This window comes from Castanea sativa, chromosome 1 (genome assembly GCF_040712315.1).
Source record: "Castanea sativa cultivar Marrone di Chiusa Pesio chromosome 1, ASM4071231v1".
Classification (NCBI taxonomy): domain Eukaryota; kingdom Viridiplantae; phylum Streptophyta; class Magnoliopsida; order Fagales; family Fagaceae; genus Castanea; species Castanea sativa.
The window spans coordinates 2,301,933-2,329,095 of NC_134013.1; the positions used below are offsets into that span (position 1 = coordinate 2,301,933).

General features: G+C 33.6%; 2 protein-coding genes across 5 annotated transcripts; one reads left to right on the top strand and one right to left on the bottom strand.

Moving 5' to 3' along the window:
* Positions 1–1,652: 1,652 nt before the first annotated feature.
* Positions 1,653–14,926, bottom strand: LOC142610389 (uncharacterized). Of its 4 annotated transcripts, none has more exons than XM_075782202.1 (12): positions 14,722–14,926; positions 14,273–14,407; positions 13,000–13,117; positions 12,501–12,597; positions 11,469–11,575; positions 10,393–10,515; positions 10,063–10,216; positions 8,965–9,025; positions 8,451–8,830; positions 4,670–6,263; positions 3,226–3,587; positions 1,653–2,298 (listed from the first exon to the last, which is right to left on the bottom strand). In XM_075782202.1, exons 2-11 carry the CDS (start codon positions 14,398–14,400, stop codon positions 3,341–3,343), a joined length of 3,009 nt encoding a protein of 1,002 aa, XP_075638317.1. In that variant the 5' UTR covers positions 14,401–14,407; positions 14,722–14,926; the 3' UTR covers positions 1,653–2,298; positions 3,226–3,340. The 4 variants fall into 4 exon arrangements, with proteins under 4 accessions (XP_075638317.1, XP_075638326.1, XP_075638334.1 ...); XM_075782211.1 differs by having other exon boundaries at positions 14,273–14,404; positions 14,722–14,866; XM_075782219.1 differs by lacking the exons at positions 13,000–13,117; positions 14,273–14,407; positions 14,722–14,926 and having other exon boundaries at positions 11,469–11,544; positions 12,501–12,556.
* A 1,883-nt stretch (positions 14,927–16,809) lies between these two features.
* Positions 16,810–25,969, top strand: LOC142610412 (uncharacterized). The gene is made up of 16 exons (XM_075782234.1): positions 16,810–16,941; positions 17,060–17,103; positions 17,400–17,493; positions 18,318–18,496; positions 19,939–19,989; positions 20,753–20,809; positions 21,650–21,770; positions 22,256–22,322; positions 22,437–22,478; positions 23,353–23,458; positions 23,580–23,690; positions 24,044–24,115; positions 24,200–24,301; positions 24,387–24,433; positions 24,621–24,648; positions 25,512–25,969. Exons 2-16 carry the CDS (start codon positions 17,086–17,088, stop codon positions 25,611–25,613), a joined length of 1,197 nt encoding a protein of 398 aa, XP_075638349.1. The 5' UTR covers positions 16,810–16,941; positions 17,060–17,085; the 3' UTR covers positions 25,614–25,969.
* The last annotated feature ends 1,194 nt before the right edge of the window (positions 25,970–27,163 follow it).

Below are 27,163 nucleotides of genomic sequence, written 5' to 3' on the forward strand. Positions count from 1 at the left end.
CCTTGATGACGTTCTCAAAATCCTCAACCAGCCCAAATCTCATAAGGAAAAAATCTCGCCCAAAGTCGACACAATCGAGCCGACCCGCTGGCTTCCATAAACCCATTACCTTCAAGTGGAGATAATGGAAACCCATAGTCTGTCCAAAAACCTTCACAATCAAGGCATGGTTCCATCTAGCCCTAATGGACATTTTCGTGTCTGGAGTCAGGTTGACAGCCACCATACCATTTACCAACTCACCCATACCCATTGAAGGGGTGGACATATCCAGCTCATGACTGTTAAGATTAAATGTCTATACAAAGGCGCCTGGCATCTCACCGACGAGCTTATCCCTGTAGGATGGTGGAGAGCCAAACTCCGAGGCTCCCTTCGCATGTTTTGCCTTCTTGGTGCTTTGTTGGAGCTCTGCCTCTTTTTCACTGGACTTTTTGCCTTGAGAGAATTCACACTCCATCTAAAATTATTCAAATAAACTTTTCCTTTTTCATCTATTACATAACAATAAGAATTATTTTCATACAATATCAAAATATTAGTGACCAAATTTTATTAAAATTTTCAAGTAAATTTTGTGTGTTGAAATATTAGTATTCCATTTGTCAATTAAATTTTGTACAGTAAACTATTTTTCACTAAAATTTTATTACTATTTTCTTTGTTTTTTTCTCTTTTTATTTTACTGAATATTATTTTTGTTTTTAAACTTTACCTAACTTTATTGGTCCTCTATCATTTATTATAAACTATGATATACAATGATGATGCAAAAATATCAACAAAAATAATGAATCAGTCAATTCACTTTATTTTGGTTTGTAGGTCCAGTTGGGAGGTTTTTATTTTTATTTTATTTTGTAAGGATTTGGAGGGGAGAGGAGGAGAGCGTTTTTACTTACTATAATAATAATAATAATGAAATTGTCAAATTTTTTCTTATGATGTCAATTTATATTTCTCTAAATTAAATAAAAAAACTAATTGAAAGAGCATAGAAATCATTAGCTTGTGTGGGTCTGTTGTACTAGGTATTATCACACTCCTAGCTATATAAGTGATTGAAAAATATATAAATATCATTGGACAAATGCATACACCTTGAATTGGGACGAAGGAAAAGTTCTGACATTAAACTCAAAAAAAAAAAAAAAAAAGAGAGAGACTCTGAACACAGAGGAAGGCAAATTAGAATAATAATTGAGAAATTTATTCATTATATTTATTGTTATATTAGTTTGTAAGATTTTTATAATAAAATTAACGATCATTTTAACAATTTTCTACTTTATAATAACAATTGATGCAATATCCGTATGGTGTACATAATTTAAACTCACTTGGTAAGGATTTACCATAAATGTGTGTTTTGGGTTAGTTTATTTTTAAAAAGATGGTAAATTATATTTTAAATCCTATATCTTAGTGGTGGTTTCAACTTTCAAGCCATTATCAACGACCTTGCAAAAGAAATTTATCAGATTATCACCTTAAGCCAAATCCACATCAACAACACAGCTGATCTCTTTTTCATTTGTTTTTGGGCCAGAATAGTATAACACAAGCTGAAGAAGCATCACACCACAACGAGAGAGAGAGAGAGAGAGAGAGAGAGAGAGAGAGAGAGAGAGAGAGAGAGAGAGAGAGAGAGAGAGAGAGAGAGAGAGAGTTGTATTCATTAAAGTTTGATAAATAGTTGGCCCAACCAAAAAAGAAAGCAACAACAATAATCACAATCGGCCTACACCAAAAAACCGAACGGTGTCTTAATTTGATGATAAAAAACTATCATCAAAAAGCTACAACAAAAATCACAATCAGGTACTATACAGCCTACACCAAAAAACCGATTGGTGTCTTAGTCTGATAATAAAGAACAATTATCAGAAACAGACGTTATAGATTGAAAATTTCTAAAAAAAAACAATCAAGTAAAAATAATCACAAGCTGTTGACAATTGTTACCGTATCATGCAGATCTTCCTCACAATTGTGAATCACCACAAAAGCATCAAATGAAAAAAAATTGGAATATGGCTTAAAAGGTAGAAACATTTCATCATTGAACACTGGATGACAAATGAATATGCTTCATTATACACCTCATTTGGCTGTAGTACTCTTCTCCCTGTAATTATGTGCCCACAAAGCTAAGATTTTTTTTTTTTAATGGAGATCATATCAGTGAAACTATGACACCATGTCCTATTTCAGAAAGATATACCGACAAACCATAGTCCCACTGTAAATAATAAACCAAAGTTCCATGATTTGACAGTGTTGAGTAGAAAACACCACCTGCACAAACCCAAAACCTAATCATGAATAAGTTACTGAGCATGTAAAGACAATAATAAACCAAAACTACATCAAATAGAATGGAATGATGCAAGGAAAGCCACACGCATAAAATTGTAGAGATAACAGTTGATGATCAAGAGAGAAATCTGCTCCCGTCAGCACCACTTCAAACACAGTTTTTTGAGGCATCAATTAAGAAATTTGCACTTGAGAAAGAACTCCAATTTCTCCTTTCACTTACAAAGTACAATATGTACCTTCCAAAATGTACATAAGGTTATCAACATGATACTGAAACAGATGTTCTCAATTCTATGACTACAATATTCAAATACCCTACTTGTTTGATCTTAATTCTTCCTTTCTTTTTTAATCTCCTTCATATCATCAAACAATTTGATTGTGAGAGCAGGCAGCTTACCCTCATAAAAAAATGAGAACTCTTCCTATATATGTTATTTTCTTCAAGAATTAAAGAGATTAGCATAAAAATTTCAATGTTTCTATCTAATGAAAAAAAAATCACCTGTATCACCATAGTTGCTGCTGTCAGCTAACTTCAACTCATGTTTTCCATAGTGACCAGTAATTTATAGAGGCAAAGGAACCCAGAAATTAAAAGCAAAAGCCTAAACTAAATCCTCTAATTGATTTAAGAAGCATTCAACCCATATCATTGTTTCCTAGTTACTTTGCCCATGTCAAACTACACGAGAGTAACCATGCTTTATGAGGACACGGAGCAAAATACAAATTCAATTTAAATATTAGCATATTCAAGGCCACAGGAGTAAATTGTGTGGCAGGCTGGCAGCTATGACACGTTTAATAGAAAATGAGTGATTAGTAGAATAAAAGATAAATCTTGGAGATCGAAAAATGACAAAGAATTTGTTGATGACATAAATCATGTTTGTTCTTTACCTTGGACCTTAAAGGAAGCCTGAATATGATGGCCATGAAGAACAGGATATTGCTAACTGCTAGCATTGGGACAAATTTTTCTATGTTACCGGAGCAAATTTTGTAGCATAAAGCCCTATTTAATTGTAACAGATGCAGAGGCCACTGCAGCCTCTGCTATTAAGGAGACAGGTTGACGAGCCTGCAGACAGGCACCTATATCGAAGGGGTGCAACTCAGAACCATCAAAAATAAGATTAACACCAGGAAGGGTTACTTCTCTGCTGTCAACTTCATCCGGTTCAACTTTTACTGAACTCACAGTATGTGTTTCTTCAATGGGCCTTGTGGCAGCCTCATAGACAGGAGTTAGGGCATATGATCTGCAAAGTATCATTCAATAATTAAATTCAGGATATTATCAAATCAGATCAGAATAGCAGCAAAGAGTACCAAGAATTCACTCCCTACCAATGTTATATTCAACAAGACAAAACATAAGAAAGAAGAGAACGAAATGCTTCCTGACTTTGTTCCAGAAAGCTGTGTCCCTTATTAACTTTGCTCACCCTCACAAAATTTAGACAGTCTCAAAAATCCTCTAGCATCAGTGCATCACTCATAATGCTTCCTCAGAAAGCTGTTTTGCAGCTTGTAAGGGCCCTTAAGTAACCATGATTAAGAGTCAAACTTATTCCAAAAATTATGACTGGTGCAGTTAGTTGCCCATAGGTTTTACTGGTTAGAGGCGAGTCCAAAGAGCTCTTCTTTAGACAGGTTTCCTAGGTTATCCAAAAAAAAAAAAAAAAACTATTGTTGACCTACATTAATAATTCCTAACAACAAAAAAATCCACAGCTGCAACCACCAAGCTTTATCAGGCTCCTTGCTACCTAACCAGGTGCTACCACTGGGTTTGTCAAACATCTTCTTACTGATATTTACATTAAAAGAGTAATTGGAAAAGGTAATACAAATCAACAATATATTTCCACATAAATAATAACACTTCCTGAAAACCACTCCTCTTAATAGATCCGCTCCTAAGTGTCTAGCAAGTTAAGCTCTTAACTAGGTCCATTGGAAAAACCTAAACAATTTCTTAGTAAAATCTTTAGCAAGATAATTATACATGATGCTTTATCTACTGCCACAACCGTACTCAATACCACAGCCTCCAGGCACCATTACACAATTTAGAAATTGCAAATCTTTCTGCAGTAAATATTATCAGCAGATAATTGCAAGAAAGAATCTTCCCATATAAAATTCCTCCAAAAAACCACCTCTCATCTATACAGAGTACTTCAGTAAAAACTTTTAAAATGTATATACTGAATATTCTGTGTTAAAAATTACTAAAATAGGAAATCACTAGCAAACTGGTATAGAGACTAATGCCATAAAACATTTCAAGGCAATATCAGCAGTATGTGAACAGCACAATGTATTAATTGATACATACCTAAGAATGCTACCATCAAAGCTCAAAACTTCGGATCGGCAACGTTGCCGATTAGCAAGTTTTAGTCTCTGATGCTCACTCAAGGCTCCTGAAATGGGAGAAGAAGGGTCAACAAGCGGATTCCATCTACCACTAGCATAGTTCATGAGTTGTCGAGATGATTCCTTTGCTTGCTCTCTCTGGTAAAGAAGTTTTGCAGCAGGACCTGTAGCTTGGTACTCTGCACAAACATCACGCAACTTTTTCCGTAAATTTTGCATTGCATCATGATGCTCACTAAGTGAATCTGTTTGAAGTAATTGCGATGATACCACCCTTCTACATATGTTGTTACACAATTTTGGACTAAAAAGTGGCATCCCAAATTCCACACTCAATGGGACCCATTCATACTTCTCATCATCAGGAGAAAAGTGGTCAGATTCTCTTTCTTTAAAAAGTTTTAATAGGCGAATGTAACCAACTGCCAACAACTCTATCTTGTTTGCCAAATCAGTTAACAGAGAGTTCAGTTTCAAACTTTCCTCTTCACACAGCCCCAATTCCTTCCCCACACGAGCAATTGAACCATCAAAATTCTTTAGAGGCAACGGAATGTCCATGGTCATGATTCTTCCAGATCGATCAAGATCACACCTGTTGAGGGGCTGTACCAGCACAGCTGAGTGTTTAAGAAGTGAATTTAAACAATGTAAAAGTATACTTCCCTTGACTAGATTGCCTTCAAACTTCCCTCCCAACCCTCCAATCGTAGAACCATCCCAAGACCATATAAGGGCTTTCTCACAACCAGCCAATGGTGCAGGAAGCAACCGTAGACATTGTCCTTTCATGAGAACAACTGATAGAGGCCCACTAGCCACAGTTGAATATAGCACCAATTTCATCCAAGGTGTCATAGATGAATAAGAGGGAGGACCAAAATGGATGGGACCTGTCGGTCCAGGAAGAATTGATGAAGGAGGAAGAGGAACCATGGACACAACAATGTCATAGTCACGATGAAATAATCGGTCTAAAGTTGCTGGTGCAAGAGAAGCCAAGCTTTCACAGCGAAGAATATCCACACGATATTTCTTTCTCCTCTTCAGTGAATCTCTTCCAGCATCTGACCCTTCAAATAGAATCTTTTTCTCATCATTCTGGAAATCTGGATCTGAGTTAGACACCTTATTCAAGGTAGCAGAAAATATTTCATCATCAGCACTTCCAGTAGCAGGTTCAGTTGAAATAGAATCCTCATGGGGCATCCCTGAACTAACCAAATCATCTTTATCCAGCCTAGCTTCGTTTGTAGCAGAATTTCCTGATTTGTCAGTCAAAGTGATGTCAGCTATCAAAGTGGCCTCATCATTGCTTGAAGCTAACATACCCATCTTATCACAAACTTCTTCTGCTTTGGCATCAGTAGCAACTCCACCAGATTGCAGACATTCCAAAACGCAACGGAGGCTGAATGCATGATTTGCAAATTCCTGCAATTCCCCCTCAAATTTTGTTCCCTCTAACGTACTCAGATCCTTGCAGAGATCAGCAATGCCAGCATGACCCAACTTTCCTGCTTCATATAGTGTTACAGCATGGGATTTTAAGCCTGTAAAAGGAAATTAACAGAAAGATATGATTAATATCATGCAATTTGCATAAATTCTACTTGTGGAGTAAAACATCCATGAGATTGCTCAACTTTTTCTCTCATTAAGTACCACTACTACTTGTTATGATATATTTTGATGGAAATTAAATTACTGAAAGTGCCAAGCCTAGAAATTTTTTAGACAGGATGAGTAAATCAACCTGTTAAGTTTTGTCAGTCTATTCTTTGGTGGTTGGGGGGGGGGAGGGCGCATACATACATATATGACTTTAAATCAAAGTTTTGTTCAACTCAAAATTCAGTAAGCCAAGGCCTTCTTGTCATAGAGTTTGGATTGATTAAAACAGATGCCCATTTCTCTTAAATAAACATGACCTTAAATTATATGATCCAGTTTATAGTCATTTTTTCTCTTCTCATTATCATAGAATTTGCATTGATTAAAACAGATGCCCATTTCTCTTAAAGAAGCATGACTTTGTATTATATGATCCAGTATATAGTCATTTTTTCACTTCTCATTACTAAAGAGGATTCACACTAGAGTTTCATTCATCTTTGTCCCAGATGCATTATGCACTTAGGGCATCTTTGGTAGACTGTAATAGGCGTTATAATGTAATAGTTATTCCTATGATTTAGTTATTCTTTAGTTTAGTTATGTTTTTATTACAAGGAATAATCATTCTTTATGAATAGCTATTCTTCAAAATGAGGAATAACTATTCCTCTTTAAAAAGTTGTATTAGCTATTCTTTAGTAAGCGCAATAATTTCAAAACTTAATATATTTCCAAATAAACAAACTTTCCATATATATCTAACAATTATAAAAATAAAAAATCATAAAAAATAACACAAATCTCTCTTAAATTTAAAAATAACAATTTTTAAGGAGATATAATTGTATGATTAAGAAATTTCCTAAAATAAATGTTAAGTTTCATTCTAATGTTATAACTCATAACAAAACTAATGAATAGCTTTAGTTATTACATTACAACACATTTTATTCCTAATAATAAAGACTACAATTCCTATCGTAATCCTTATTCAGTATACCAAACGTACCCTTACTCAAAACAAAATGCAGCCAAGTCAAAAGTTCACTGATTCAAATGATTATTTACTTATTTGGGAGCAGGGGAGTGGAAATGACTAAATATACCACTCAAGGCAAGATTATTGTTCTCCAAATCACAACTAATAAGTTTGAACAGGGTTAACTATTAAGCATGGAAGCAATTGGCTGCAATCCAGCCTGAAATCGTTCTCATGATACCACAATTTATTCTTGCTGTGATAGTCTACACAAGCTGAGATATATTCTGGGTACCTCTTTTACTTAATGCAACCACAGACTATCATGGGTGTCTTTTATGATGATGGCAAAGGAAATACAGAATTCAAGGAAGGGGTAACTTCAGACAAAATTCTCATTTGAAATGCAATACATGAGAAAAAGCATTGAGACAAGTTTCCAGCATCTTGATTTGCCACTTTCCTATAAAATTTGTGTAGAATCCTAGCATGTAAGGCAAGTATTGTTAAATGTCTAAAAATTTAATAAGTTGATAGGATAAGGCAGCATGAGAGGCTGAGTTCATGGAAATTTGTCTCCAGCATATAGCAGGATCATATTCAAGTTCTGAAGAAGGTTGCTTCCCTCTTCACAGTGCAGTCTAACATAAAAAAAGTAATAAAAAAAAGGGTCAGAGGAGCACTATGCTTCGATCCTTTTGACAAGAGAATTCGCTCTTGCCTTATATAGAGATGAATACATTTTGGGAAGGTTATGAAGTAGGTCCCCTTAGAAATATCATTGATGAAAGACAGACTGAAGTTGTTCTGCAGAAGAAATATCGCATAAAGACGACACATTAAATGTTTTAACTTTGCTACTTCAGATCATCTCTGGAAAATGATAGAATAATCATTCAAGATGAACTTCTGCTCCTATGGGAACTGATAGAATGACCATTCTATTTCTAGTCGCTACTAGATAATTGTTACAAGAAGTTCCCATGCTGACAACAGTGCTAGTGTCTCAACTTTATTTTGTTTTCACATAGATAACTGATAATGTTCAGGGTAAAAACAAGATAAAGGACACATTCAAGATTATAAGACAAATGAACTTGACATTGACATGAAGGGGGAAAAAAGATGACAAAAATGAACATACCTGGTGAAACAGACCCCATCATAAGATAGGATGTTATATTAGCATCAACCACAAAAGCGACACGTGCATGGGCAGAAATGGGCCCATTGTTTTCTTTCTCCAAAACATCTCCTTGTTGAGCAACATCACCGTCAACAAAAATGTTTGCTGAGTCTAGACTAGCACTAGAACCATCTTCATCACTAAGAGTAGCCCTAAGAGAGCTAGCAATGCTTGTATCTTGAAGAACAGATGCTGGATCAATTACTTTTACTGCCCATCCCAGTCGACATGCAAAAGATGCAGCAGCCTGCAGCTGCAAAAGGTCAGCCTGTAGAGTAGTTGCCAATTCAGCAACAGTTGCATTCTCACTTGAAACAACAAAAACTGCATACAGCAACCTAAATGATAGATTACAAGTGTTAGGATCCCATACATAACCCATTTCTTTTATCTATAAAAAAAAAAAAATTAACTGGTTGCAGAAAACACTCAATTGACAGAAAATATCTGAATATTAGAACGACTGCCTTACTCCTCGATAGGATCTTCATAGGACTGCTCCCTGTTGGAAACAAACCCTTCAAGCCTGGAAACTGAACAACCATGACCATTATCATTAACATTGTGGACTCACAAAAATCCCCACAGAAGAGTTTCAAATGAAGAGGATGAATCGTTCTTAAACTATTATTATTAAACTTATCTTATATTTCACCACTCCAATCAACACATAGAAGTGTTAAGAGGAAGAAACTTTGACCCACTTTCCAAACTGTCTCAGCTTACAGCCTAAGTACAAATCATAGAAAGTACTCATCATAACTTCTTTTTTTTGGGTGATTTTCACATGCACCTAATGAGTTTTGAACCCATGACCATATGAGGCAGATGTCATTGGCATCACTTATGATAATGTAAAATAATGTAATCTAGACATTAATTGCCCTTATCATTTATCAAAAACACATATATAAATAACATAAAATAGAAGAAGAAAGCATGCCATAAAGCAAAGCAAAAAAATCCACTATATGCTATTCCTAGGTATAAATTTAATTAGTTCATTAAGTAGACATCAAATATATATACTCAGCTAGCTAAGCTTCACCAGAAGTCCACACAACCATGCCCTTTATAGAAATCTTTTGTTGGTTACCTCAATTAGAAAGGATTTCACAGCCAAAAAAGAACACATGATTTCTTAATTTGAATGTGAAAAGGTTTTTTTTTTTTGGATAAGTTCATTTGTACATAGCAGTGCTTTGAAGATTTCATTCTTTTAATCTTCTTTAGGGGAAGGTCAGGTTATGCAACCGAATAACAAGCCACCCATGCTTTTATTATAAAATAAGACATAGGGATGAAGACTTTCATGCCAACAGAAAGCTAACCTTCCAGAATTACTATATAATTTGAAGAAAATTCACAAGTCATTGACTTGCAATTAATGATAACAGAAACAATAAGAACAAAATGAAAGCCTAGAGAGATAAAAGAAAGGAAAAAAAAAATTAAATAACTTTTGGCTTTGGCGCATGCTTCAGCTAAGTGAATCCATATAGAATTTAAGGTATAAAAAACTAGTGAAACCAATGACAAAAAAAAGAAACTGTAAATATATCCAATGTACCTTTAAAACGGTCATCAGGATAAACAGGGACATCGAAGTATATCAACCCTCGTCTGAAGAGACCCTTTACAATATCAGGATCAAACAAAATAAATGAATTTGCTTCCTCCTTACAGACTTTATCAATTGTTGCCATTTCTTCTTCTGAGAGTTTCTATAAAAAGAAGGAAAAGTTAGTAAGTTCACATCAATCACCAAGTGCTTGCCCCAAAAGCACATAAACAGAGATACTTCTTGTGTGACTGAACTCCCAATGAAATCAAAGGAGATTATTTCGGTAGAAATTCCTAAGAATTCAATGGTAAGAAAAAGGATTATTAAGAACCTCACCTTAAATTCTTCTAGAGTAAAGTTTACAAGACAAACTCCCCACCATGGTTCAATTGCAAAATCTACAGGTTGCGTAGGTAACATTTCCTTTGCAATTGACTTGTTCAGCTTCCACATAATTTTCTGGATAGCTCCAAAACAGTAAATAATAGGTAAGATAATAATGTATAGTCCATCTGAAAGCAAATGACTTATGATACCAGCATAAGGCAAAATACATGAAACTGAAGACATTTTTGCACAATAAGATGCCCATCTTTAATACATATACTTAACTGATATTAGATAACACTATAACACTAATCAAGCACAACTAAATGAAAATATCCTCATAAACAATATGGTTCCATTTGGATATGAGGATTTAAAATCAAGAGATTTGAACAAACCATTCATAATATTTGTGTAGTCAAATTGAAGAAAGATTGGTAGTATAAATAGTTTGATATGAATTTAACAAGACGTGATAATTTAAGCTTAGAGGATTTTGATCTAACAAAAAAACTTGTAATGTCATGGATTTGAAATAATATTTTATAGCTAATCATTTCAAATTCGCATATTAGTAAAGTTTAAACCCATCCATAAATTTCATCAACAGAAAAATTAATCCCTTTCATACTTTATTGAAGTGATTTAAACTAAAAATTGAAATCCAAATCCTTCTCTTTTGATACTTCCATCCAAATGAACCATATCAGAATTCAATTAATTTACAAATGGAAGCTTTATTAAGACTGAAATTGCAAGGAGATGAAAAGAGATCCGTGCTATAGAGGAAAAAATTGTGAAATGGATAGTTGAAGTTTAGAACATAATAATTTTGATAAGTAAGCTTAGAACATAATAATTATGGCTAGTGCTGCTAGTCCACTTAAAAAGCATTAATAAAGAATTATCTATCTTTGAGTTCCATTGGTTTCTCTTAAAGGAACCTATATTATAACTCATGTAAAAAGTAACATCCATATCATGTTAGTAACATATGTGCACGTTACTGAAACCTTATGATACAAATTAACATTGTGTGTGTAAACACAAATATCCGTAAACATACAAGCAAACCTATCCACTACCTTAGATCTGCACTTGTTCATGATATCAATGAATTCATTTCTTCCGATTCCAGTAAGCCGCAAAGCATCGGCAGCGCTGAAATTTGGGATGCTGTCATAAGGTTGCTCTACAAATGATAAGGACAACCATCAACCATATCAAATAATAAGCAGGTATCTCCAAAATGGGCATAAGCAAATTTGAAGGTAAATGATGCATAAATACAAACAAAGGCACATATGCACACGTAACCATGATAAGTAACCGAGAGTTGACAACCAAACAATGAAGAGATAAAGGCAAGTTAGATTTACAATACATACTATTGTTCTAATAATGGAAAACTGAAAAGTAAAGAATAAGGATATACTGACAGATCAAGGGTGAATAAAATAAAATTTTGAAAAAAAAAAAGGGAACAAAAACATTTAAACTCAAAGAAACAGTTAGTATATTCCATGTATGCCTGACTCCACAAAAGGAAATAATCGTGATGCTCATGATTAGAAGAGTACCAAGACTATGTGAAACATACATCAGCTTGATGTTATTATCTTAAGAAGGTAAACTGACTACAGACTAACAGGATTTCAAGCAGGAAAATTTTCTCTCTTCCCCCCACCCCGACCCCCAATATTTTTCTGACATGATGTTGAATACAGAATTAGTAAAAGCCCATAGAAGGATTAAAAATTGTGATTCCAGTGGAACTGTTAAAATAATATGGCTAAGTAACTAAATTCACCGTTTCCTATGAGTTTAAACTTTTAGGATAAGCAGAAGTTTATTAAAACTTTATATGAACAACTAATCTAGCAGATCAGTTCTGCCAAATGTAGCTTCAGTGAGAAAATCTTTATCAATGAAGTTAGCAGTTCATTGGTATATGAGAAGTTGTAGGTGATATTAATTGGAAGGGAGGCTGATAATGATGCATGTGACATGATGTGAGAAAACTCCTTTATTGTAAGCAAGTAAAAGTACGAACAATAATGATAGCTGCAAATTGCAGCAAAACTGTATCAGATTTGTTAAAGAAGGTAACCTCTTACCATTTCTCATAACCTCAAATATCATATCACAGTAATATCTGAAAGGCGATATCCTCATCACACGGCAAACATACTCAGCAAGGTGATAGGGAAATAGCTGAAAATAACAAAATCAACATGTAAACTGCATAAATCTTATTTTTTGAAGAAGATAATAGAAGCAACATCTCTAAGTCAATAAGCTAACTGGTTATATGGAAGACTTTATTTGCACAAAGTAAGCCAACATGTAATCCTCCATTTAATTTTAATTTTTTTTCTAATCATGAATCAGTAACATTAGCTATTTCTTTTTATTGATAAGCTATGCATGCACCCAATGGGTCTTAAACCAATGACCTCACCTCCATCCCATTATTATACGAGGAATTGTCGTTTGAGCTAGAAGTCAATGGCATAGTAACATAAGCTTGCAACATAAACAAATTTTTTGGACACTACAATAAGCAAAAATCCAACAAAAGGATTTTTTTTTTTTAAAAGATCATATCACACGCACCGCTAGATTCTTTCGCAAGTAACGCATCATATCTTCATAATATTCACTTTCTTTGCATATTTTGCGAGCAAAAGAAGTATTCCATAGGAGTCTTTTCTTTATGCAATGTTCAATTATCCTGCACTCATGGAAGGAAAAAAGGTCATTTCAAAAGAAAATCAAATAACTCGTTCAAGAAGGTCAAAAGGAAAAGAATAAAATATAACAAATGGTGCAGAATTGTCAAAGTAACAAAAGTAAAAATTTCACTCCACTAGAATAGCTTCTATAAACTAAAAAATCCAACAAGTCTATCAACATGCTTAAATAATTAAACTTAAGTTTCTTTTTAGCAGCTGTAATAGTCAGTGTATTGATTTCTCCTCACAGTAATGGATTTACATTTTCTACGAAAGAGGTTCAAAGCTTAATCATTTTTATTTTTTTCATTCTATGCTTGATCAGACTAGACCCTTACAATTGATCTCATGTTATTCTCTGTTAGATTTGTTTGAGAGTATTGTAATCTAAGATGTTGATTGTATTCCTCCCATTGAACACCCCTGTATACTTGGGAGTTTTTCTTCATTAATGAAGCTCGTTGTTTATACAAAAAAAAATATTCAATGTCAAAACCTTTGCCGCTCAGTTATTCACTGATTTTTTTTCTGATTCTTAAGGGATGCCCAGAAAGCATTGGTTATGAATAGAATACATGTCGAATCCTACATATAATACTGTACAAACCAATTTAGAAAGAAAACTTTGCCTGAAATGAATAATGAATAATAAAACAAATGGTAATGGACCTAACCAGACATCTCGAAGTGCATACATTTGTTTCAGGATAACAAACTTCAGAAATCCCTAGAGCATCTACAGCTCAAGCCTTTGCCACTAGCAAACTTCAAACTGTACCTCAAAAATGCTCGTGCTCGTTTTGGATTATCTTAGTTTCATTGCCTTATTGAGCTTATAAAAAATAAGCTAGGCAAAAGTACAGCTATACCTAGAAAAGCTAACATATTAAAGAGTTGTATGTGTTTAGTTAGCTTATTTGCTTATGTACAACTTTCTAAAACCGCGATGTTTCTAAATACATCTATACTTCCCGGTCCACACTAACGACCCTGATTAGTCTATTGATGATCCATAACCCGACCCTCATAGTTTTTGTCATTTTCACACAATTAACAATTTCTCGCCATCTAAAAACCAAAAAAAATCAACAACTACTTTTTTTTTTCTTCGAAAAAGCGCAAAATGTAGCATTAAGTTCTACAGTAACTGCTACCTTCTATGCCATTCTTCCTTAGAAGAAAGCGTGGCTTGAAGTCGTTTCGGGAGGTTTTCCCACGGGCATTCTTCCTTGATCGCTTTCAATATCAATTGCTCCTCAATCGTAGCCGGAGCGTGCTGCATTTTTCTTCTACACACACACCAAAAAAAAAATCACTTTAACCTAATTCCACTTCCCTGAAACACAAAATTCAATTTCCACCAAAATCGAAAGCCAATTCAGCCAAATTTTCAACTAAATTTCACTCACAAACAACACGATTTGGCAATATTGTGTTATGGCATAACTGAATTTAGATCACAAGCATCAATGTAGCTAAAGTGTTTGATAATTGTATGATTTTTTTTTTTTTTTTTTGGAAAGCAATAGTTGAATTATTCAAGAGTAGAAACCAAAAATGGAAATGAATTAATAGCTGAAAGAATTGGAAAAAATTGGAGCACCTGATCGTGGATTAAACTGTGTCGTTTTGATTTTGTTTTGAAATTTGGGTGGGTTTTGGCTATGGAATTGCGCACGAGATCTGAGAAAGAAGAAGCGTAAACGCTGAAATTTATTACAATGCTTCTGTCACGACGACAGTGCGTGTCTAAGTTGTCATAATTGTGGTCGTTGGACCCGTTTTGATTTTGCCCCGACCCGTTGTGGTTGAGGCCGTGTTTGATGCAGTCGGTCAAAATTTTATAGAAGTCCTGGGCGAGTGTGCATTGCAGAGTGATGCGAAACGACACCGTGTTACATACTATAATGAAAGTGAGGGAAAAGTTAATGGATGTCATTTTTTTTTTCTTTGAGAAACCAATGGATATCGTAATTAAGAGTATTGTTTATCAAAAATCATAATTAAGAGTATTGGTTTTCCAAATATTTTTATAAACTTTTTATAGAAAAATATATATATAACTGATTTTAAAAAAAAAATTTATATTTTCCATAAAAGCAGTATCAAACATTTCTTAAAATAATCCATTAGCAAATGCTATAAGGTTCTTAACACCATTAACTTTCCTTTTATACATACACACACAACAACCATTATATATTATAGGACAAGACTTAGGTATAGTATTTATGTGTCATTCTTTACGTTATTCTTTTAAGATTTTGCCATGTGGATTTTTCTTCATGAATAAAATTGTATTTTTTTTTTAATTAAGTAGTTACATGGTTGAATCTTAAGAGATGAACCTAAGGAACAACATTTAAGATATTGTACTTAAGTTTTGTCCTATATTATATATACACATTATTTTCACACAAAAACTTCATAACAATTTGAGTTGTTAAGTTGTTATTGATTCTCATTCAAGTAAAATGTTGATACATTATTCCACCTCACCCTATTTATCAAGATCCTATCTAACACAAGTTAATATGATGTTTGTTTTTTAATCTTGTTTAACTGATACCCAGTAGTTAAGTCGAAGGTGACTGGCATTTGATTTTGGTAGACAATAGGTTTAAGAACTTCTCACCACACAAGATTAGGTTAACACCAAATCGAATTCGATTCAGCCCATGATCACTCCTATTAGTCACGCATTCGACCCATTTCATTAATGGGATTAAAATTAAGTATGGGAATACATAGATTAGAGGATCATTTTCATTAATTGACCCAACTTTTCAGTCATTCATCTACCTCGTCATGACCAATTTTTCCAGTTTGGGGAAAATAAATAACCTTTGCTCCCAAATCCCTTTAAGCTTTGAGTGTGACACTCACCTTTAATTAGTATTGTTTTATTTGTAAGCCCATTGGTTGTGTAATACTTAACCCTTAGAAAGCATTTGAGGTTATAAAGAAAACCTTAACAAAGGTTGTGAATAAGTCAAGTTGTTTATGAAAAACTTGAGGACTTTGAAAAAAAAAAGCTTGCTTAATGTTTATATATGTAGCAAACAAATCAAACTCAAGCCCAAGTTTAGGCTCGAACAAGTTAAGCTCAAACTTAATAATGTTTTTGTGAACAAGCTCATGAATACGATGTTCAATTAAATTATATATAATAATTATTATTTATAATAGATTCATTTGATATTAAATTATTATTATTAATAGTATATTTGTAATAAAAATTCATAAATTTGTAAAAGGGTAAACACTTTTAATCACGATTTTACTATATATAGGAAAATAATAACTTAATTAAACAACTTATAAACAAGCTCGAGTTTGTTTAAAAAAAAGAAACAAAACTTGAACATATAATATTTTTTTGATAATGAGCCTAAATTCACATTGCATTCGAAATAGAAAATAAACAAACATGAACTTTTAAAACTTTGGTGTATTTCTTTACAATCCTATTTTCAATCCCAAAATATTTATAATCACTCTTGGGTCTAACCACGGTCAAACTTCACCACCCTAGAGTGGTCCACCCAATTCCAGTCAAAGAACTACAAAAAACACATACATAGTTCGTATAGCCGTATACATATACATGCAAAAAAAAAAAAAAAAAAAAAAAACCCGAGAGGGAAAGGGTTAAAACTATTATAAACCTCACAAAAGAACACTAATAGCCGACCAGACACACAATACCATACCCAGCCGCCTTGCTAGACTTTGGCCCTGCTTTTGGTTTATTACCCAAACCTTATATTTTTTTTGTTTCCTTCTTTTATTTAAATTTTAACACCGCCACCGTCAACACGTTGTAAGTCTTTTACCTCTCTCTCTCTCTCTTTCTCTGTGTCTCAGTGCGTGTTTTTATTTTTTGAAAAACTCAGGATTACATCGTATTCATTGTAACACACTGACGCCTTGTTTCATAGGATTTTGTTCGGAATTGCTTGATTCCATGGCTCTTCGTTTCGAGGTATGCCTTGCTATTTACCTTGTTCACATTATAATTTATGAGTTCCATACTAACACATAGACACAGAGATATGTTTCAAACAGTAGGATAAGGCAACTTTGTAGTTTAAGTTTGGCCAATTTAAGGTTGTTTAGGTTATGTATTTTGTGTTGTATAGTCCAAAGTAGAATCTGCAGGCAGACTAGAGGTCCATTATAAACAATGTTGATTGTTTTTATTTGCTAATTTGGTTCATTATAAACAAATGCTGATTGCTATTTCTTACTGTTTGGTACATTGTTATTTGCTAATTTTAGATTCTAGGTAGGTTCAATCGCGCTCGTGCAGCTCAACTAACTCTCCCTCATTTTGTGTGCCAAACGCCCTTGTTTATGCCCGTCGGTACTCAAGGTTAGAGTTTGTACTATCTTATGTGTTCCATAGAAATTTTAGTTCATCAAGAATGTTGTTTATTTTATCTTGCTCTATTAGAACAAAAGATCATTAAGTTAGTTTAGATAGTAATATATCATGGCGCTGCACTATAACAACAATAACAACAACCAAACCATAGTTTCAAAATGTTGGGGTTGGCCATGGATCTTTAACAGACTGCTAAGGGTCGGCCACATGTATTTTTTTTTTTTCCACCATTCTATTTTATCTAAAATCATACTATCAGGTTACTCACTTAATCAACACGTCCCCTTTTTATTGCTTCTATTAATGTTATTTTTAACCTTCCTCTACTTAATGAACTTCAATTGAATGATGCATTCACTAGGGATTGAGTACTTTTCAAAGGTGGGAGAAGGCAATTTCCCATTTTTGTAACCAATAGGCCCAGGTGACCTCCAATGGGGGGAGAAAGTAATAAATTTTCATATCAACTTCCTTTTTAAATTTTGGCTGTCATTTTACCTTATAATTTGACAAATCACTGGTACTGTTCCTAAGTTGAATATGAAAAGAAAAAAGGTGCTCATTAACATTTCATTCAATTGATGAATCATATGCCAGCACTGGACATTGATTCTTTCTCTTCCATAAAAGTTGAAGTTAGTTCTTTTAGTGCTAGGCCATATAGTTGTTGATTAATATGTTTTTTAGTAGAGCGGTTATAATACACAATAATACTTTCATCATTTGACCTAGCATGCATACATGCAGACATGGTCACCCACTTCTGTTCTATGTAAGATTTTATTACATCACTAAGGTTTTAATGGTTGCAGGGACTATTAAAGGGTTGGCAACGAACCAGCTTGAGGAGATTGGATGCCAAATAATACTGGGGAATACATACCATTTGGCGCTCCGTCCTACTTCTGAACTTATTGATGAATTGGGGGGTCTTCACCAATTCATGAACTGGCCAAGAGCATTACTCACAGATTCCGGTGGCTTTCAAATGGTTGTCTTTTAAGATATGTTATATCAATTTGAAATTAAATCAAATGTATTTTCTTTTTGCTATTGGTCATGCGATTTGTGGTGTCCTAGTTATTCTGGGGTCTACTTGTACATATTACTAATGAGTTGGTAGGGGACAATTAAAGTTGTCATATGTAAAGAGAAAGACAACAAACCATGTTCCTTAAGGCAGTGAGAGAGGCATTGAGATTTATAGAAAAGGATATGGCATCGTTCAGTTATGCAAAATTTTCTATGTTATCAGCCCTAAGTAGTTGGGATAGAGGCTTTGATGAGTTGAGTTAGTTACATTTAACAATTTAGGACATGTATGATCTTTCCATTTATCTGTTACTGTAACATGGGGAGTGTGAAAATAAGTGAAATAACTGAATCCTAGAGTCTTAGACAATGTACTGGTGGCAATTAGGTCTAACTCTAATGACATATTCTCTCCTTATAAGAAAAATGTGGAGGATGAGGTCGTGGGTCCAATAACCTCCAGGTTCTTATATAATTACCAATGAATGTTCTTATCTCATATATAGTTACGAATAACCTCTAGGTTTAATAATGAGCTCTAGTCTAATTGGACCTAGAGGTTTAATAATGTCCAATAACCTCTAGGTTTAATAATGATAAATTGGACATAGGGAATAGATACTGATAAACTCAGAAGGTTTATAAAGTTTGCATCTAATGTGCATGCAACTGGTCGCAACATTTGATGCTGAATGTGCGTTCCACAGGGAAACAAAGGCTCTTGTTGTTCTGAACTCATATTTTTACTTATAGACTCCTGTAGCATGGTTACCCTTGTTCTTATCTTCTGCCTCCTCTATTATGTAAACTAGTTACAAAGAGATACATGAATTAGAGAAACTGTCTCCAACACCTGCCATTGAACTGATATATTGACAGCATCCTAGTAGAAACACAGTATAAATATTGTTTGAAATAAAAATTCAATCAAATTTAAACTTATTAAAAAGAAACAATTGACTTTATGGATGCATAAAATGGATAAAACAGGTAATGCTAAGTGATGCAAAAAAATTTATGACAAATTTTGAAGATAAGGACAGAAGCCCCTTAGTTGTGGTGAGGTTTATGTGAACGTTTTTAATATCACAAACTTCATTCCTTAGTGAGTATTTAGTGCTGCATCATGGTCTCTTAACATCTTGTTGTTATGAATTTTTACATAATGATTTTCATTGCAAGAGCAACACTAGAAATCATTTTTGGTTTATTTTCCACATTGCAACAAAACAAGGAAGAATAAGTCATATTCCCCAAAATATTTTCTATGGAAAACGAATGGAGCCTTTGTTTGTTACTGTTTTGGTAATCACATCTTTCATTGTTCTACTTATGGTATAGCTAACTTTGGTTTATGATGTATGCGGTTAAAGCTCATAATTTTTTTGCTGATGTTTTCAGGTGTCATTATTGCATTTGGCTGACATCACTGAAAAGGGCGTTACATTTCAGGTACCTTTTAATATATATGGTTAAAGTTTGTAACGTGGTTCTTGTTGAAATGTGATGGTTTACTAGATCGGCTTTTATTTTTGAAGTTGTAGTACAAAGTTCTTCCTAAGAACTGAAAGATGTATGTTGTCTTTTGCTAGAATTTACGTACCAAACTTGATAAAATTAAAAATCAAGAAGTGAGAATATGTGCAGGTTTGTTTTTATGAGCCCGGGTGCATGCTTTGGGAGTGCATCATATTCATTGTTTAGTTCTCCCTCTCTCTCTCTCTTTTTGACTTTTTTGTTTAACATTTGATTGGGGCGTAACCCTGTCTATCCTGATGAACTGTTTCAGGATATAAGAAACCTGTTATGTTTCTCTTCTATAAGCAATTGTGCAAGTCTAATCTCATATCGGCAGTGAATGTTATCTAATATGGCATGGCTTCTTGCGTTGGATTCTCTATATAATTTTTTCTTTTTACTTTGTTTCAGTGATGAATTCTCAGTATAACTTTGATATTACTCTACCAATTTATAATTTGAGTTTCTTGTTTTTACTTATTTATGATCTTTTGTTATGAAAATTGGAGTATTCTACTGTTTTGTTGTTGCTTGTAACTTCTTTTTATTTTTTATTTTTTTTATTTTATGAATAAAATAATTTATTAGATCGATGGACTAGCTGAGCTACACAGAAAGTGTGCAGAATAGTCCTAAATAATTACATGCTGAAATTCAATGAATTGCTTGTAACTAAGGTTTCATTTTCTTACTTCAGTCACCAGTTGATGGAAAGCCCATGCTTCTAACACCTGAAGAATCAATTCAAATCCAAGTAGGTACTTCTGTTGAGATTGTTTCTTGTTAATCTGGGGCCTTGATTTTATTTACAAGAGTCCTAGGTTTCTGTAGTGAATGTCTTTGAATTTATATAATCAGTTATAGTACTTATCATAAAGAATCAGTTAACATACTTTCTCAAAATGTCATGAAGAGCATTTATCAGATTTATGGGATATTTGGCACGTATCTTTTTTGTTTTCGTTTTTATGATTGCATTTTTTATTTTTTATTTTTTTCAGTGTAACCCGAATATTGGATTCTCTAGCTATTAGGATGCTCTTTCTTTAGAGGACTTTCATGGCAACTCCATGACTTTATATTTTGGCTCTTGAATTAATTTATTTTTATTTCATTAATGATTTTTTCCCTCTTTGATCTCTTGTAGATATTGAACTCTTAGTAGCTAGCTTAGAAATGTTAACGGGAATGCATTATTGAGAAATTTAATTAATTATCACAATTGACAACCTAATAATATATTGTCATTGCATAAATTTTAGTTTTATTTACCGACGGCCAAAATAATTAATTAGTATTTTGAAACTTTGGAGAGGGGGGGGAGGGGAAAATTGAAGCTTGTGTTTTATTTGAAACTTTTGGTGGTGGTATGGATATTCTATTGATTTTTCGGATTTGTTATAGCATATTTATAATATCCCGAGGAACTCACCTTAAGGTGGACTACTCTGCAGAAATTTGCCAGTTTAAAATTCTAGACAGAAGTTAAAAATCAAACATCCAAAGGGTTGAGTGCTAAAGCATGGTTATTGTTTCTTTATTACTTCCTTCTTGAATACCTTGTGTCCTTATGTTTCCCCAAAAAATTGTGCAGAACAGGATTGGAGCAGATATTATTATGGCTCTTGATGATGTAGTGAAAACAACCATTACTGGTCCACGAATAGAAGAAGCAATGTACCGCACTCTTAGATGGATAGACAGATGTATAGCAGGTAATTGCATTTTGTACCCAGAATAGAAACACTCATGTTTAATTTCACTAACAACATAAAGAGGTTATAAATCTGTATGATACATAATCAACCTTAGTTAGTTTTCTAATGCAGTATCCTTGGTCCACCTGCAACTTCCTAGGCTTCTCAACCCAAAAGATCTTTTCCTTAGGTTTATTATTCAGGCCTTGGTTGAAATCATGCTTTTAAGTTATGTAGAATGTAAGCATTGTAATGGCTAGGTTAGTGAGTTGTTATGCTTATACAAGATTGATACATGTAGTGCTAATATGTCAATAATATGATACTGTGATATCTTGGCCTGTAGTGTTTTCCCTGGATCTCCTAGTGTTTCATGGATGATCCAATAATGTTCTTTTGTGCCATGTAGCATCTATATCAAAGAACCAGTCTTCCTTGGGTAAATTTTGGGCTTATTCTGACTAAGTTACTGTTATTCTCACTGGATTGCATCCTGTAAGCAGCGCACGAGAGACCACATGAGCAGAATTTGTTTGGTATTGTACAAGGTGGATTAGACCCTGTGCTAAGGTGAATCTCAATTCAAGCTGTAATCTTCTTCTTTTTTTTTTGGTTGAGCTATGTATCTTTTAATTCTGATTCTTTTTCTTTACTAATAATCTTATGTCATAATACTGTAATCAGGGATATATGTGTTAGAGGCCTTGTTGATCGGAATTTACCTGGGTATGTGTATACTATTTTCAGTGAATGATAATTCTAGTTGTAAGCTTGGCAGTACTTTTAACACTTCATTGCTTTCATGGTAACTCATAAGTAGTCAACTACCACAGTTGCAGTTTTTTTGCAATATGCTGTGATACATTTCATGCAGTAAACTTTTTTTTTTTCCTTTTTTTTGGGGAATAAACAGTAAATTTGACATGTAACAGAAAGTATATCATCATTACTCTATACTATAGCATACAATATGATTAATACATATGTAAGGTATTATAATTTTAAAAAAATATATGTATGGTATTACATCCATATGTAAGGAACAGCTTTCATATTATTTTTGAAAAATCAATTAACTTGTTTTTTCTTAAATTTTTTTAAAAATAAATTTTGGTGTCTACTTTAAAAAATAAAAATAAAAAACTCTGCAGTGTACTTTAAGGTTTTGAAGAAAGCATTTAAAGCCCTCTGCTGCTATCTTTTGCCACGTGTACATAAATAATTCTAATTATTTATGCCCTTTACATTAAAAGTTCAATGCTTACAGTTGTTTTCAGAGCTTTAAAGGATTGTGAAAAGTTTTCCTTTGAAGCACCATTTAAATTTGTAACAAGTTTTCCTTTTGTTTTTTGTTTTCAATAATTTCCTGTCGAGCCTTCTCTCTCTTAATTTTTCATTCTCTGTTCAGTTGCCACATGTGAGGTTTAATGTCTTTCAGCCAGCAATCGGTTCAACTTTGTTTCATACATTTCAGAGATTTAACTTGTTATACCAATTTGCACACATACATACATCCACAATTGATCCCTGTATTTTACTTTAGTAGTGTTATGGTTTATTGATCAAGGAGCCATATTAACAGAGCTTACTCTTGTGACAGTTATGCTATTGGTGGTCTTGCAGGCGGTGAAAGTAAAGATTCATTTTGGCGTGTTGTTGCTCAGTGCACTGCCGCACTGCCTGAGGACAAACCACGATATGTTATGGTGCAGATTTCTTTCATCAAATCACCTTACATCGTCCAAACTAACTTGAATTCTTGTGAACTGGGTGGTTCATCTTTTCATATTTTTCCTGTCATGATATTTCCTCAATACTTCTTTTCAGGGTGTTGGTTATCCACTGGATATTGTAGTATGCAGTGCTTTAGGTGCTGACATGTATGACTGTGTTTATCCTACTCGTACTGCTCGCTTTGGCACAGCTCTTGTACCTGAGGTGATAGCTTCTTGTGAACATAAACTATGGAACCATACTTTTACAACATTCTTGATCTTTAAATTTTTTAATCTTTTTTTGATCTCCAACACGGTTTTTCATACAGTAAATTTATATATGAATGGTTCATATACAAAGACTTTTTGCTTCATTCATATGTTTCTCATGAACATGAAACATACGGGCAGGTCACCTGTTTATGTGAATTGTGAACTATCTTTAACTTTAATATGCATCTCTGTACCTAGTTGCCAGTCAACTCCTGTTAACTATGAACTTCTTAAAATGTAATGGTATTTCTTTTTCAGTGTGGGTGGAAGGATGATTTCTGATATTTATGATATTTTATGCAGGGAGTGCTGAAGCTAAAACACAACGCGATGGCTGATGATACTCGTCCCATTGATCCTACATGCGCTTGTATGGTGTGGTCATAACCGAAACATGTCGTATTATAAATTGATATTTTATAATGATACACCTGCCTCATTGTATTTATTTCTCTGTAGGTCTGTAGGACCTATTCTAGGGCCTACATCCATTGCCTTGTTACAAAAGATGCCATGGGATCTCAGCTTCTTTCATATCACAATCTGTACTACATGATGAAGGTACAAATAGAAAAATTTTATATAATTTTTTTTTAATATTTCTTTTCTTCCCTATAAATGAAAGTGAATTTCTTTAAAATTGCAGCTTAGCCGAGATCTACACACATCAATAATTGAGGGAAGGTTTCCAGAGTATGTTTTTCTTTTGCTTCCCCCCCCCACCCAATCATTTTCTCTTCCTCTTTTTTCTTTCACGTCCTTCTGAAATAGCCGTTCTCCATTCTTGTTCAGTAAATAACTTTATGCCAGTTAAATTCCTCACTTCTATCTTTTGGGTAATGACTATTTTAACATTCTTCTCAATCTTATCTTATTGTAGGTTTGTATGTAATTTTTTGCGGATAATGGTATATTTCTTCACTTCTTTCACTCAAATTGTACCTTTTTCTGTGTATATATTATATTTACTTATTGGTGGGATATTCCCCATCCTGTTTCATTGTATACTCACATTAAGTTGAGAGTAAAGTCTTAATCTTTAGTGGAGGTGTTATTTACTTTTTTTTTTGGCAATAGGTATTGGACTCTATTTACACGTCTAGTTTATGCCTTAGATATTAATCTTAGCATAGTGGTCAATAATGTTTTCTTGTTAACAGTGTAGTTCTGAGTTTTGAAGCACTAATTTGAACCGTCAAGACTCCAGTTCATTAGAAATTATGTTAAACACACACGAGTGCATTTTTGTTAAAGAGGGCAATGGTACTACTACGTTTCCACCATGGTCTATGGATGTGTGGCTTGTCTATAATTTATGAGTTCTTGGTGGCAGATGAATTTCAAAATCGTGTCAGCCTGAGAGAGAGAGAGAGAGAAGGGTTTTTTTTTTTTTTTTTTTTGGGGGTGGGGATGCAGGTTTTCAAATTCCTGTTAGATTAAAACCTCCTTATCCCAATGAACCTATTTACTATTTTGATCCTGCTGTGCTGGGTTGAAAGGTCTTCTATTGGAAATACCGTCAAACTCTTCTCACATGTATTTTTTGGTAAGTTACACATGCATTTAATAGGTTTTGAAGCCACAACCTCACCCTCCATCCTATTATTATGGGAGAAGAAAGGGCCAGTTGAGCTTAGCTTAGTGGTGTTGTTGCATTGGTCACTATTATGGGAGAATGGAGTTTTATATATGTGGTTGTTGAATTTGGTCATTTAATTGAAACATTTAGGGTATTACTCTTGAACCTTTTCATTTCTTTATTGTCTTGTAGTTTCCTAAAGGTGATGTCCCTGAATGGGTATGCAATGCCATGGAGGTTGCTGGAATTGATATCTCTTCCTGCTGTTCTCCGTTCTCTTCCTCTCAAGATTAAAAGTATAAAATATACTCACACGAGGTAGGCTTATATAGAGTTCGACTTGAAAGAAGTTTACAAGAAATTTAACTTATAGGTGATGATACGGGTGCAGCATAAATTTTGTAGCCCATTTATATGCTGCCTCATTAGGATTTGACCTCTAGAGGTCGTTTGTCTTCATGTTAATTTATTTTCTAAGCACATTGCATGATAATTTTTTTTTCATTTCTTATTTGTCTTCATGTTATTATTATCATTTTTTTTTGGGTAGAAATCTTCATGTTAATTCATTTGCTAGTCACCTTGCAAGACAAATATTTTATTGTTGATGTCAACCTTGAAGCCTTGAATGTTGAAAATTTGTGTTACAATGATGGAGTCTATTGTGATGCTCACGTCTTTCCTCATCGAGGCAATCATGGTTTATATGACTAACATGAGTCGTCAGGTACGGTGCTAGATGCTTCTACTCGTGTCACATGAAAATATTTCAAAATCTAGGAGTGTTTGAGAAATGAAAGGGGAAAACCCAATACAATCTGATCAGGTTTGGATAAAGAATTTGACAAATACTTAGAAGTTTCAAAGTGATAGGATTTAGTTTGACCGGAATTTTCAGTACACTACCAATTTAAATTTTTTACCTTGAAGTCTCGAATGTTGAAAATTTGTGTTCAATGATGGAATCGAAATATTTTAATTGTGATGCTCACGTCTTTCCTCATTAAGGCAATCATGGTTTACATGACTAACATGAGTCAAGTTAGGTACAATGCTAATTCTACTCATAGCGTCACATGAAAATATGTTCAAAATTTAAGAGTAATTGAGAAATGAATGGGTAAAACACTACAATGTGAACGAATTTGGATAAAGAATTCGACAAACTCTTAGAATTTTCAAAGTGAAATGATTTAATTTGACTGGAATTTCAGTATTACAATTTAAATTTTTATTATTTGAATGTGTGTATATATATTTATGTATATGTACACTTAAAAATTAAGAAATTTGTTTATTATATTAGTTACAGCAATGATGGTAACAATGATATACTAGTAGAGATATAATTGTATTGTATTAGTGGTTGTGTTGTAATCAAAAGTCCAGCAAATATAAATCGTTAAGTTGCTTTTTTTATAGGGGAGTTTAAACACTTAACATTCTTTCTTCCCCAACCTAACCAAGTCTTTTTCTTTTCTCGTTCTCAATGACTACAGCTTTATTTATTTTATTTGTCTCTTTGAATAATACTCCTTGTGAGAAATCTTCGCCTTTTCAATTGTTCTATTAAATTCAATTGCTATCATTTTCACTAAATAGGAAATACTGATACGGGGTATAAATGCCAAAAACATGCAAACTAATTTCCTTCAGCTCTCTAGCTATGAATAGTAATGGTCACTCGGATTTGACCAGATCTTGAAGAATAGCCAGGGGTTCAAACTTCAATAATTGATACCATTTGATCCATAATAATCTTTAATGGAATCTATAATATGACTGCAAAGGACTTATCCAGTTATCTTTACTTTTTAAAGTAAGAATAAATAGACGTTTAACAC

What these genes read in the sequence shown, in the direction of transcription:
- LOC142610412 (XM_075782234.1), top strand. An exon ending in GGATTAGACCCTGTGCTAAG is followed by an intron (nt 22,323 to 22,436) that starts GTGAATCTCAAT and finishes TACTGTAATCAG; the next exon opens with GGATATATGTGTTAGAGGCC. An exon ending in ATTGAGGGAAGGTTTCCAGA is followed by an intron (nt 24,434 to 24,620) that starts GTATGTTTTTCT and finishes ATCTTATTGTAG; the next exon opens with GTTTGTATGTAATTTTTTGC.
- LOC142610389 (XM_075782202.1), bottom strand. Translation starts at nt 14,400, where the DNA reads ATGCAGCACGCTCCGGCTACGATTGAGGAGCAATTGATATTGAAAGCG. An exon ending in ATTTGAGGTTATGAGAAATG is followed by an intron (nt 11,576 to 12,500) that starts GTAAGAGGTTAC and finishes TATCATTTGTAG; the next exon opens with AGCAACCTTATGACAGCATC. An exon ending in TCCTGATGACCGTTTTAAAG is followed by an intron (nt 9,026 to 10,062) that starts GTACATTGGATA and finishes ATGGTTGTTCAG; the next exon opens with TTTCCAGGCTTGAAGGGTTT.